At 43.7% G+C, this 14,504-nt stretch overlaps 1 protein-coding gene across 2 annotated transcripts in view; it reads right to left on the minus strand.

Moving 5' to 3' along the window:
* Nucleotides 1–234: 234 nt before the first annotated feature.
* Nucleotides 235–14,504, minus strand: part of LOC140196174 (P2Y purinoceptor 1-like) — a 37,555-nt gene continuing 23,285 nt past the window's right edge. The window contains exons 2-3 of one of the 2 annotated variants that reach the window (XM_072254934.1): nt 4,504–4,603; nt 235–3,873 (exon numbers count right to left, since the gene is read on the minus strand). In XM_072254934.1, the coding sequence (XP_072111035.1) occupies nt 2,890–3,873; nt 4,504–4,545 (1,026 nt within the window). In that variant the 5' untranslated portion in view covers nt 4,546–4,603 and the 3' untranslated portion in view covers nt 235–2,889. The remainder of the gene's footprint in view (nt 3,874–4,503; nt 4,604–14,504) is intronic. The other variant, XM_072254935.1, reaches the window with a different exon arrangement.

The raw sequence follows: 14,504 nt of genomic DNA on the forward strand, positions 1-14,504 counted from the left end.
TCAGACCTCTTTGTCCTTTCTTTCTAGTCCTGATGAAGGTTTCGGCCTGAAATGTTGACTGTTTATTCCTCTCCATGTACGTTGAAGACCTGCTGAGTTCCCCCAGCATTTTGTGTGTGTTGCTCTGGACTTCCAGCATGTGCTGAATCTCTTGTGCTCCCAGTAACATCTGCTTATTCAGCATCATACTTTGCAATTATAATCAACTACAGACAACTCTTGTTACATAGCTTCACATTTATTTTGGGATTCTAGTCAATGGTTTTGTTTTGAACTACATTGGTTTCACATTCAGAGTAAAATTCCATCATGATATGATCATCCTTCTCCGCAGGCCCCTTGACAACAAAATCCCCCATGCAGCTGAGACTTCTGTGGTGCTACCTGCCTGCTTTTAACCATACTACTCTGAGGAACTATAATTCTTTACAGTATCTGAAAAGTAATATCGTTTTGAGAGTGCAATTTGCTTAGAGACACCGTTAGTTCCTCAGTCTGTCTGCGGTTATCTATGTGCTTGCTCAACCTTAAAGTTGTGGTGTGACCCTGACACCCTTGTGCTGCGGAAAAGTTAGACTATGGAGTGCTGAGTGGTAACCATGGACAAAGTTGTGCAATTAGGTTCCATGTGTGATAAATAGATCATTAACAAGCATCCTTTACTGGAACACAATGTAGTAACTATGTGCCACCAGAACAGTAACCAGATAGAAAGTGGAACACAGGAAGCTGGTTCCAATGGAGTTCCAATCAGTAACCAGTCTCCACCGTAGCAATCCATTCAGTTAACTGATACATAGCATCGATGGGGAAGAAATGTGAACTAAGTGACTTTGACAGTAGAATGATTGATGGTGCCAGACAGGGTGGTTTGAGTATCTCAGAAACTGCTGACCTCCTTGGTTTTTCATGCACACCAGCTTCTAGGTTCTAGACCATAAGACCAGGAGCAGAATTAGGCAATTTGGCCCATCAAGTCTGATCTGCCATTTCATCATGGCTGATCCACTCTTCCTCTCTCAGCCCCAATCTCCTGCCTCCTCCTTGTATCCTTTCATGCTCTGACCAATCAGGAATCTATCAACCTCTGACTTAAATATACGCAAAGAATTGGCCTCCACAGATTCACTACTCTGGCTAAAGAAATTCCTCTTCATCTCCATTCTAAAAAGACACTCCTCTGTTCTGAGGCTGCGTCCTCTGGTCTTAAACTCCCCTACTATAGGAAACATCCTCTCCATATCCACTATCACGGCCTTTCACCATTTGGTAAGTTTCAATGAGGTCACCCTTCAGTCTTCTGAATTCCAGTGAATAGTGGCCCAGATTCATCAAATGCTCCTCATCTGACAAGCCATTCAATCCCTGAATCATTTTCATAAAGTTCCTTTGAACCCTCCCCAATGTCAGCACGTCCTTTCTTAGATAAGGGGCCCAAAACTGCTCACAATACTCCAAATGAGGCCTCAGCAGTGCTTTGTAAAGCCTCAACATTACATCCTCCATTTCATATTCTGAACCTCTCAAAATGAATACTAACATCGTATTTACTTTCCTCACCACCAACTCAACCAAATTAATCTTTAGAGAATCCTGCACAGAGACTTCCAAGTCCCTTCACACTTCAGATATTTGACTTTTCTCTGCATTTGTAAAATAATCTATGCATTTATTTATTCTACCAAAGTACATAACCGTACACTTCCTGATACTGTATTCCACCTGCTGCTTTTTTTGCTCTTTCTGCTAATCTATCTACATCCTTCTGTAGCTTCTCTATTTCCTCAAAACTACCTGCTCCTCCACCTATCTTCGTATCGTCTTCAAATTTGGCCACAAATCCATCAATTCTGTCATCCAAATCATTGACATATAATGTAAAAAGAAGTCGGTCCCAACACAGACCCTATGGAACACCAGCGGTCACTGGCAGCCAACTCAGAAAAGGCTCTCTTTATTCTCACACTTTGCCTCCTACCAATCAGACAATGCTTTATCCATGGTAGTATATTTCCTGTTATACTATGGACTCTTAACCTGGCAAGCAGCCTCGTGTGTAGCAACTTGTCAAATGCCTTTGAAAATCCAAGTAAACAACGTTCACTGATTCTCCTTTGTCTGTCTTGTTTGCTATTTCCTTAAAAAATTCCAACAGATTTGTCATGCAAGATTTTCTCTTAAGGAAACCATGCTGACTACAGGCTATTTTATCATATGCCTCTAAGTACCCCGCACCACATGCTTTGCAATCAACTCCAACATCACTAACTGGCCTATTATTTCCTTTCTTCTGCCTTCCCCCCTTCGTGAAGTGACATTTGCAATTTTCCATTCCTCTGGAACCATTCCAGAATCAATTGAAAAATCATTGATAAGGCCTCCACGATTTTTTCAGCCACCACTTTCAAAAACCCGGGGTATATACCATCTGGCCCAGGTGACATACCTTCAACCCTTTCCATTTCCCAAGAACCTTATCCTTAGAAATAGCAACTTCACAGAAAGGTTCACAGAGAATGGTGCGAGAAATAAAAAAAAATCCAGTGAGTGACGGTTCTGTGGATAAAAACTTCTTTCTGACAGAGGTCAGAGGAGAATGGCTAGAATGGTTCAAGTTGATATGCGTTACAACAGTGGTGTGCAGAAGAGCATCTCAGAACACACACCACATCAAACCTTGAAGTGGATCATCTAGATCACATTTCTTCCCCATTCTGATGTTTGGTCTGCATACTTTAATACTTTGATTTGCTGCCACATAATTGTCTGATTACATATTTGCATTAATGAACAGTGTACAGGTGAACGTACAAAAGTTGCCACTGGGTATAAGTACTGGTTGTAGGTTCACCTACATCCTATGACTGAACTATCATGTCCAGAAAATTCCTACACAATGTTCTCATTCCGAAAGGTCGTCCTAAAAACTGCATTAGAAAATCTTTTCCTGAAGTTGTCACCAGCCAGAAAGTACAGGATGGGGTCCATGCAGCTGTTGAGACTGGCAAGACCCCTGGTCACTTGGTACATGGCGTACACCATTTTATTCCACGTGCACGTGTCTATCCCTTGGTAATAAAGTCTGGACTGAAGGTTTAGATTCTTCATCACGTGGAAGGGCAGGTAGGAGATGGCAAAGACCAGCAACACAATGATGACCAAACGCACGGACCTGCTCCGGGAGGGAGACTGCATCTTGTTACGTATCAGCGCCTTCACTATGAAACCATAACAGACCAGGATGGTGGCGAAGGGGACACAGAATCCAAAGAAGGTGGTACTCATGGTGTAGATGAAGTATTTGTGAAGGAGTTCCTCTGATGTCGTGTCATAACAAATGGTACGATTAGCATCTTGTTGTGGCGTGGAACTGGTGTGCAGGTGTGTTCTAGAGAAGTAGAGTATTGGGGAGATGCCTGCCACCACGACAATCCACACACACACACAAACAATGGTGGACAACCTCTTGTTCAGCTTGCCCAGTGACTTCATGGGATGGACAACCCCCGTGTATCTATGGACGCTGATGCAGGTGAGGAACAAGATGCCACTGTACAAGTTGACGTGGAATATAAACCGGTGCAGCTTGCACAGGACCTCACCAAAGATCCAGTCACTTGCCTTGAGATAGTAAAAGGTCAGAATGGGCAGGGAGAAGATGTAGAAGAGATCAGCCAGGATGAGGTTGAACATGTAGATGGTGATGCTGCTCCAAGGTCGCATGTGGAATATGAACATCCAGAGGGCAACACCGTTGCCGATGAGGCCGGTGACAAAGACGATGATGTAAATGATGGGCAGGTAGTATGTCTCAAAGTCCTTGTCAACTTTGCAGATCTCATCTCCCTGCTCAGGCCATTCTTGTGAGAACATCTGCAACAGCAAAGAAAGATTTACACTTAGCGGCCACTTTATTAACTACACCTGTACACCTGCACACCTGCTCATTAATGCAAATATCTAATTAACCAAACATGTGGCCGCAACTCAATGCATAAAACCATGCAGACACGGTCAAGAGGTTCAGTTGTTGTTCAGACCGAACATCAGAATGGGGAGGTAATGTGATCTAACTGAATTTGACTCCGGAATGATTATTGATGCCAGATATGGTGGTTTGAATATCTCAGAAACTGCTTAACTCCTGAGATTTTCACACAGAACAGTCTCAAATTTGCAGTACATTCTACCCAATTACCATTCTCTGCGTAATAAAAATCTACCTCCAAAATTCCCCCACCCACCCCATCATTTCCTCCAATGTTGGAAATGATGGCTATTTCTGCCCTGGGAAGAAGTTGCTGGTTGTCCATTTGGCCAATGCCTCTTTTCGTCTTGTACACCTCTATCAGTCACCTCTCATCTTTCTTGGCTTCAAAGAGAAAAGCTGTAGCGCGTTCAACCTTTCCTCATAAGGTGTGCTTCATATTATTATTGCCAGGTGTACTGAGAGAGTTAAAATCTCTCTGGTTTGATGTTTAATATTCTGTAGTTTTTGCTCACATTTTTGCTGTTTCCAGGATTTGGTCTTTCTTTTTTGTGCATTGGGGGTTTGATGTTTTTCTTTGAACAGGCTCCATGGTTTTCTTTGTTTCGTGGCTGTCTGTGGGAAGACAAATCTCAGGGTTGTATACTACATACACACTTTCATAATAAATGCACTTTGAATCTTGGGAAAACTTTGTTTTGCATGCTGTCCATACAGATCATCTCATCACCTCAGTACATTGAGGTAGTACAAGGGGAAACAACAGAATGCAGAATAAAGTGCTGCAGCTAAAGAGAAAGTGAACAAGGCCATAACGAGGTAGATTGTGAGGTCAAGAATCCATCTTATCAAGCCAGGAAGCTGCTCATATATACAGAAGCAAACTGGAAAAGGGTCAGTAATATTATGAAGACTCCCACCCACCCTGCTCATGGACTGTCTGTCCTACTTCCATCAGGAAGGAATCTATATAGCCTCCACACCAGGAGCACCAGGCTCAAAAACATTTACATTCCCCAAGCAGTAAGGCTGACCAAAACTCTCACCTACTAATCCACCCCTCAAGAACCCCAACCACAATATTTTATCATTTCCTGTTAGAGCTGCTTCATGTACATGCACTCCTGTACCTAGCTTCATTTTATGGACGTATAATCAATCTATGCAGAGAAGCTATCTTATGTTTTTTTTTATTATTGTGCTATTTCTGTGTGCTGCATCGGATCTGGAGTAACAATTATTTCATTCTCCTTTACAACTATGTATTGGAAATAACATTAAACAGTCTTGAATCTTGAATCTTTAATAATCTTATAAAAGTGCATAGAAGATGCTCTTGAGCCTGGTGGTATGTGCTTTTGGATGGTTTCTTTGATTCTGTCATCTGATTTACTGAGGCTCTGAGAAGTATAAACTATGTTTATGGAGGGGAGACTATTTTCCATGATGTACCGAGCTGTGTCCTCAACTCTGCAGTATTTTGCGGACATGGGCAGAGTAGCTGCCATACCAATCCATGATGTGTCCAGATAAAATATTTTCTGGGCTGCATCTATAAAAATTGGTGAGAGACAAAAAGGACATTGCTGAATGTCCATAGCCTCCTGATGAAGTAGATGTGTTGGTGTGGTTTCTTTGCCAAGATGTCCATGTGGCTATTGATAATGTTCACTTGGGAACTGGAAGTTCTCAATTCTTAGAACCGCCAATGTAAACAGAAGCATACGCAAGGCATTACCCTCTTCTCCCACCAACACCAACCCCACCCCCTTCCTGAATTGAATGACCAACTCTTTTGTTTCGTTGATATTGAAGGAAAGGTTGCCGTCCTGACATCATGTCACTAGGGCTTCCATTTCCTTCCTGTACTCCAAATTATCGCCATTTGAGATCCATTGTTCTATATTCAAATGTCTACATGAAAGTTCTACCACAACACTTCAATCCTGTTTGTTTTCATATACACTTACAATTCTAGCACTTTGCTTAACCGATTTTACCATGACATCAATTTGAATTGAAACAAACAGAGAGTAGTGGACATATCATGGGCACCTGTTTTCCTACAATCTACAGGAAAGTGCTGCCTCAAGAAGGCAACATCTATCACTGAAGATCTCCACCACCCAAGTCATACCATTTACTCAGAGTTAGCATCAGGCAGGACATACAGAAGACTAAAGTCCTACAACATCGGTTTCAGGATCAGCTTCTCGTCTTCAACATTTGGTAATTGAACCAACTGAAACAACCCTAATCACTACAGTTTAGCAAAACTATGACCATTTTCCACTAAAATTGACTTTATTTTGTTTATTCCAATTTCCTTTTATTGTGCCTTTGTTTTTGTTGGCAATTAGGTCCTGCATTCGCACAATCATTTTCTCCATTTTATGGCATAATTTTATATACAATTGGTATGTAAAATTGGTGTGTTGTCTCTGCCTACATTGTTACTTGCTTCTTCTCATTGTTACCATCACGGAGGAGGTACAGAAGCCTGAAGGCACCCACTCGACAATTCAGGAACAGCCTCTTCCCCTCTGCTATCCAATTTCTGAATGGACATTGAACCCATGAACACTACCTCACTACTTTTTAATTTAAGTTCTACTTTTTTGCACTGCTTATTTTAACAACTACATAATACACACATACTATATTTATACTATATTTATTTATCATGTACATGTCCGATTCTGACATGTCTGTGATACTGCTGGAAGCAAGGTTTCATTATATTAAACCTCACTGTACTGTGCATAGGACAATCAAAGTTCAAAGTAAATTTATTATCAGTGTACTTACAAGGGGTGATTGATAAGTTTGTGGCCTAAGGTAGAAGGAGTCAATTTTAGAAAACCTAGCATATTTATTTTTCAACATCATCCCCTCCTACATGTACACACCTAGTTCAGCAGTCGTGGAGCATACGGATCCCTTCTTTGTAGAAGTGGTCCACAGCAGGAGTGATTGATAAGTTCGTGGTCTAAGGTAGAAGGAGATGAGTTATTAACTTCAAACTTTCTGCATTATCACTAAAAGAGCTGAACTGCATTTGCATGTCACAAGAGCGTCTTGAACCTCCGGGTGGTCCATAGCAGAGGCAATTGATAAGTTTGTGGCCTAAGGTAGAAGGAGATGAGTTATACCGCTCTTGTTACATGCATGTACTCTTTGAGTGAATATGCAGAAAGTTTGAAGTTAATAACTCATCTCCTTCTAGCTTAGGCCACAAACTTATCAATCACCCCTGCTGTGGACCACTCCTGGAGGTCCAAGATGCTGACTTCTACAAAGAAGGGATCCATATGCTCCACGACCGCTGGACTATTGACGCCTTCTACCTTAGGCCACGAACTTATCAATCACCCCTCGTATACGACAGCATTTTCTTGTGGGCATATTCAATAAAGCAACAGAATAATAACTATAACAGAATCAATGCAAGACAGCACCAACTTGGGCATCAACCAGTATGCAAACGACAGTACACTGTGCAAAGAGAAAAAAAGAAATAAAGAATAATAATATATAAATAAGAAATCATTATCAAGTACATGAGATGAAGAGTGCTTGAAAGTGAGTCCATAGGTTGTGAGAATATTTTAATGATGGGGCAAATGAAGTTGAGTGGAGTTATCCCCTCTGGTTCAAGAGCCTGATGGTTGACAGGTAATAACTGTTTCTGAACCTAGTGGTGTGAGAGCTGCGGCTCCTGTATCTTCTTCCTGAAGGCAGCAGCAAGAAAAGAGCATGTCCTGGGTGGTGGGGTCCTTGATGATGGATGCTGCTTTCCTGCAACTATGCTTTGTGAGTCTGTTGGGGCCATCTATTGCATCCGGTGCTCCCGGCGCGGCCTCCTCTACATCGGTGAAACCCAACGCAGATTGGGGGACCGCTTCGTCCAGCACCTCCGCTCCGTCCGCCACAACAGACAGGATCTCCCGGTAGCCACCCACTTCAGCTCTGCTTCCCACTCCCATTCAGAAATATCCATACATGGCCTCCTCTACTGCCATGATGAGGCTGAACTCAGGTTGGAGGAGCAAAACTTCATATACCATCTAGGAGGTCTCCAGCCCCTTGGTATGAACATAGAATTCTCCAACTTCCAGTAATTCCCTCCCCCTCCCTTCCTCTATCCCTATTTCACTCTGCCTCTCCCCCAGCTGCCTATCACCTCCCTCATGGTTCTGCCTCCTTCTACTACTCATTGTTTTCCTGCCTATCACCTCCTTGCTTCCCCTCCCCCACCCCTTTGTCTTTCAAATTACTGGTTTTTCAATTGAGCCTACCAGCCTTCTCCTTCCAACCCTCCCCCACCTTCTTTATAGGGCCTCGGCCCCTTCCCTCTTCAGTCCTGAAGAAGGGTTGCGGCCCGAAACGCCAACTCATCGTTTCCACGGATGCTGCCCGACCTGCTGAGTTCCTCCAGTGTGTTGTGAGTGTTGCTTTGACCCCAGCATCTGCAGATTATTTTATGTTTTGTGTAATTGTGCTCAGTAGTGGGGAGGGCTTTACCCCTAATGGATTGTGCCCATCCACTGCTTTTTGTCAGATTGTCCATTCAAGGGCATTGGTGTTCCTATTGGCAGCTCGTCTATAGAAGTTTGTCCAAGTTTTGGATGTCATGCCCAATCTCTGCAAACCCTTAAGGAAGTACAGACATTGCTGTGTTTTCTTCAGAATTGCACGCTTGTACTGGGCTAGGACAGATCCCCTGGAATGAAAACACCGAGGAATTTAAAGTTGCTGACCTTCACCACCTCTTATCCTCCACCGCTGAGATAAATTGAAACCCATTGGAAAACAAATTGCCTTTAAAGCCTCTGGTAAATACAGAAACATTTTGGAATGGTATTTCTTTCCCTTTTACTCATGAATTTAACTTCTCCAGCTCGGGTAATACTCAGCTGACCAAGTAGCAATAGAAATCAAGGTAGATTTTCAGGATGAAAACTATTTGCCCGAAGTGAAAGGAACCAGAGATATAGTAAACAGGGGAGAAGTAAAAGGCAAACTAGTCACAGAGTGAAAGGTTAGAGAAAATAATCACAGAATGGGGTTAAGGTATCATGCCAGCATAGCGGTTGGCACTATAGCTTTACACTGCCAGTGATCACTGATCAGGGTTCGATTCCCACTGTTGTTTCGAAGAGCTTTGTATGTTCTCTTCGTGACCACATACTGCAGGTTTCCTCTGGGTGCTCTGGTTTCCTCCCACATTCCAAATGCCTATAATTAGTGTTAGGGTTAATGAGTTGTGGGTATGCTCTGTTGGCACCTGAAGTGTAGCAATACTTGTGGGCTGCCCTGCACAATCCTCAATGATTTGATTTGATGTAAAAGCACATTTCACTGAATCTTTTGAAAATTGGCCTCCACTGCCTTCTGAGGCAGAGCATTCTACAGATCCACAACTTCTCTGGGTGAAAAAGTTTTTCCTCAACTCCGTTCTAAATGGCTACCCCTTATTCTTAAACAGTGGCCCCTGCTTCTGGACTCACCCAACATCGGGAACATATTTCCTGCCTCTAGCGTGTCCGATCCCTTAATAATCGAATATGTTTCAATCAGATCCCCTCTCATCCTTCTAAATTCCAGTGTATACAAGCCCGGTAGCTCCAAACTTTCAACATATGACAGTCTCGCCATCCCAGGAATTAACCTCGTGAACCTACGCTGCACTCCCTCAATAGCTAGATTATCCTTCCTCAAATTTGGAGACCAAAACTCTACACAATACTCCAGGTGTGGTCTCACCAGGGCCCTGTACAGCTGCAGAAGGACCTCTTTGCTCTTATACTCAATTCCCCTTGTTATGAAGGCCAGCATGCCATTAGCTTTCTTCACTGCCTGCTGTACCTGCATGCTTGCTTTCAGTGACTGATGTACAAGAACACCTAGATCTCGTTGTGCTTCCCCTTTTCCTAACTTGACTCCATCTAGATAATAATCTGCCTTCCTGTTCTTACCACCAAAGTGGATAACCTCACAATTATCCACATTAAGCTGCATCTGCCATGCATCTGCCCTCTCACCCAGCCTGTCCAAGTCACCCTGCATTCTCATAACATCCTCCTCACATTTCACACTACCACCCAGCTTTGTGTCATCAGCAAATTTGCTAATGTTACTTTTAATTCTCTCATCTAAATCATTAATATATATTGTAAACAGCTGCGGTCCCAGCACTGAACCCTGCGGTACCCCACTGGTCACTGCCTGTCATTCCGAAAGGGACCCGTTAGTCGTTACTCCTTGTTTTCTGTCAGCCATCCAATTAGTCAGGGTGTCAAAGATTATGTGAAGAAGGCAGCAGAATGGGGTTGAGAGGAAAAATAAATCAGCCATGATCTAGTAACAGGGCAGACTTGATGGGCGAAATAGCCTAATCCTGAAGCTATGTTTTATGGCTTCTTGTTTGGTTACCAGTGAGGCCTATGTGGAAGCTTCAGTGGTCACCAGTTGTGGATGTTCTTGCTGGGTGAGATGGACCACAGGAAGTTGGGACCCATAAGGATACCAGCAGTAAGTGCCATGGAGTGTGGAAATAAGGGCAGGGTAGGCCATTCGGCCAATTGAGTCTGCTCTGCTATTGAATATGATTACAGCTCATCCTCAACCACAAACTCATACTCCTGCTCCTCTCAATACCTCCTGATTCCCTTTGTGTCTCCATTATCTTATATCATCACTCAGCCTTCACAACCCTCTGGGGCAAAGATTCCAAAGGTTCACCAACTCTCAGTGAAGATATTTCTCCTCCACTCATCCTAAAAGTCTTACCCTAAATCCTCAATGATGACACTTTATTATTGTCATTTTTTCACCTTGTTCTGTCTCAATGCACTGATCCACACTTCTCCGTGGATTGTCACCTTGTCGTGGTGGAGAAGATTGTGTGGTCCTGTGACCCCAAGAGCAATGCCGTCTGAGCTATGCTCCTGGTAGGGTCACCCATGGTGGTAAGGTTGAGGGTGAGGTCCCTGACAAAGAACAATCCAACCAAGACCTCAACAGTGGAACAGATGGACGAAGTTACTTTGAACTCAACGGCTGTGAAGTTGGATGAAGGCTGCAACAAATCCATCAGCTTCAATTGTCGAGGTTCCCATGCCATTGGAATCAGTTGGTTGATTTGTGAAATACTGTGTGCTTCTTGGACTGCAACATCAAGCACAGGTTAAACAAATACACGCACAGGCGTCTTCGCTCTGTGGGGCACTTCTTCAGAATGAAGACTATCATCCTCGACCTCGAGGGATAGCCACGATGACGACAACTGACCCACACACTGTATGCTCGTGGTCTTCTGCTGCTGTAGCCCATCCACATCAAGGTTCAAGATGTTTTGCAGTCAGAGATGCGCTTCTGCACATCACTGTTCCAACATGTAGTTATTTGAGTTACTGTTGCCTTCCTGTCAGCTTGAACCACTCTAGCCAACAATATAAAATTGTGTAGCCAAAGTTGCTTCAAATATATAAAGCATAATAGAGAGGTGAGAGTGGATACTGGGCAATTGTAAAATGACGCTGGAGAGGTAGTAATGGTAGACAAAAAAATGGCGGATGAACTTAATCAGTATTTTGCGCTAGTTTTCACTATGAAAGACAGTAGCAGTATGCCAAAAATTCAAGATTATCAGGGGTTTCTGGTGTAACCTACCCTTTTTGTACAGGTCATACCCTCCCTAGCGGAGATCCCAATGATCCAGAAATATGAAACCCTGCTCCCTGCACTGATTCCTCAGCCAAGCATTTATCTACCATATTATCCTATTCTTACCTTCACTGGTGCATAGCACAGGCAGCAATCCAGAGGTTACTATCTTGAAAATCCTACTGCTCAGCTTTCTACCTAACTCCCTATATTCTCTCTTAAGGACTACCTCCCATTTCCTACATACAGTGCCTTTAAAAAGTATTCACCCCCACCACCCCCCCCACCACCAGGAAGTTTTCATGTTTTCTTGTTTTATAACATTGAATCATGGTGGATTCAATTTGGCTTTTTATGACACTGATCAAAAGAAAAAGACTCTTTTGTGTCAAAGTCAAAACAGATCTCTACAAAATGATCTAGTGAATTACAAACATAGAACCCAAGGTAATTGAATGCATAAGTATTCCCCCCACCAAGTCAGTATTTAGTAGATGGATCTCTGGCAGCAATTACAGCCTTGAGTCCATGTGGATAGGTCTCTATCAGCTTTGCACATCTGAACACTGCAACTTTCCCACATTCTTCCTTACAATATTGCTCAAGCTCTGTCAGATTGCATGGGGATCGTGAGTGAACAGCCCTTTTCAAGTCCAGCCACAAATTCTCAATTGGATTGAGGTCCGGTCTCTGACTTGGCCGCTCCAGGACATTAACTTTGTTGTTTTTAAGCCATTCCTGTCCGGCTTTGGGTTTAGTCTTGGGGCTATTGTCTTGCTGGAGAGCAAACCTTCTCCCAAGTCACAGTTGTCTTGCAGACTGCACCAGGTTTTCCTCCAGGATTTCCCTGCATTTTGCTGAATTTTTTTTACCCTCTGCCTTCACAAGCCTTCCAGGGTCTGCTGCAGTGAAGCATCCCTACAGCATGATGCAGCCACCACCGTGCTTCACAGTAGGGATGGTGTGTTTTTGATGATGTGTTGTGTTTGGCTTACACCAGACAAAGTGTTTAGATGATGGCCGAAAAGCTCAATTTTGGTTTCATCAGACCATACAATTTTCTTCCAGTTAACTTCAGAGTCTGCTGAGATTTCATGTGAGTATCTTTCAACAGTGACTTTCTCTTTGCCACTCTCCCATAAAGCTGTGACTGATGAGGCACCCGGGCAACAGTTATTGCATGCGCAGTCTCTCCCACATCAGCCACTGAAGCTTGTAAATCCTCCAAAGTTGTCATAGGTCTCCTGGTGGCCTCCTTCACTAGTCCCCCTTCTTGCACGGTCACTCAGTGTTTGAGGACAGCCTGCTCTAGGGCAGATTTACAGCTGTGCCATATTCTTTCCACTTCTTGATGATTGACTGAACTGTACTCCAAGGACAAAAAAGACACATACATTCGAATGTTATTCATAAACTTCAGTTCAGCATTCAACACAATCATTCCTCAGAAACTGATTGGAAAGCTGAGTCTACTGGGCCTGAACACCTCCCTCTGCAACTGGATCCTAGACTTCCTGACTGGGAGACCTCAGTCAGTCCGGATCGGAAGCAGCATCTCCAACACCACCACACTGAGCACGGGGGCTCCCCAGGGCTGTGTGCTCAGTCCACTGCTGTTCACTCTGCTGACCCACAATTGTGCTGCAACACACAGCACGAACCACATCATCAAGTTCGCCGATGACACGACTGTGGTGGGTCTCATCAGCAAGAACGATGAGTCAGCATACAGAGAGGAGGTGCAGCGGCTAACGGACTGGTGCAGAGCCAACAACCTGTCTCTGAATGTGAACAAAACAAAAGAGATGGTTGTTGACTTCAGGAGGACAAGGAACGACCACTCTCTGCTGAACATCGACGACTCCTCCGTAGAGATCGTTAAGAGCACCAAATTTCTCAGTGTTCACCTGGTGGAGAATCTCACCTGGTCCCTCAACACCAGCTCCATAGCAAAGAAAGCCCAGCAGCGTCTCTACTTTCTGCTAAGGCTGAGAAAAGTCCATCTCCCACCACCTCCTCCCCCGCGCCCCCCCCCCCCCCCATGCTCACCACGTATTGAGAGCATCCTAAGCAGCTGCATCACTGCCTGGTTCAGAAATTGCACCATCTTGGATCACAAGACCCTGCAGCGGATAGTGAGGTCAGCTGAGAAGATCATCAGGGTCTCTCTTCATTTACACCACACGCTGCATCCTCAAAGCAAACAGCATTATGAAGGACCACACGCACCCCTCATACAAACTCTTCTCCCTCCTGCCATCTGGCAAAAGGCACCAAAGTATTCGGGCTCTTACGACCAGATTATGTAACAGTTTCTTCCCCCAAGCCATCAGTCTCCTCAATACCCAGAGCCTGGACTGACATCAACCTACTGCCCTCTACTGTGCCTATTGTCTTGTTTATTATTTATTGTAATGCCTGCACTGTTTTGTGCACTTTATGCAGTCCTGGGAAGGTCTGTGGTCTGGTGTAGTTTTGTGTTGTTTTACGTAGTTCAGTGTAGTTTTTGTATTGTTCATGTAGCACCATGGTCCTGAAAAACATCGTCTCGTTTTTACTGTGTACTGTACCAGCAGTTATGCTCAAAATGACAATATAAAATGACGACTTGAAACTTGAAAAAGGGATATTCAGTGACTTGGACATTTTCTTGTATCCATCTCCTGGCTTGTGCTTTTCAATAACCTTTCTCACACAGTTGCTCGGAGTGGTCTCTTGACTTTAAGATGTAATTTTTGCCAGGATAGACTCACCAGCAGTTGGACCTTCCAGATACAGGTGGTATTTTTACTGCATTCTGTTGAAATTACTTTACTGCACCCACATCTCCGAAAACAGATCTCCGTTT

Source organism: Mobula birostris, chromosome 4, assembly GCF_030028105.1.
Source record: "Mobula birostris isolate sMobBir1 chromosome 4, sMobBir1.hap1, whole genome shotgun sequence".
NCBI lineage: Eukaryota > Metazoa > Chordata > Chondrichthyes > Myliobatiformes > Myliobatidae > Mobula > Mobula birostris.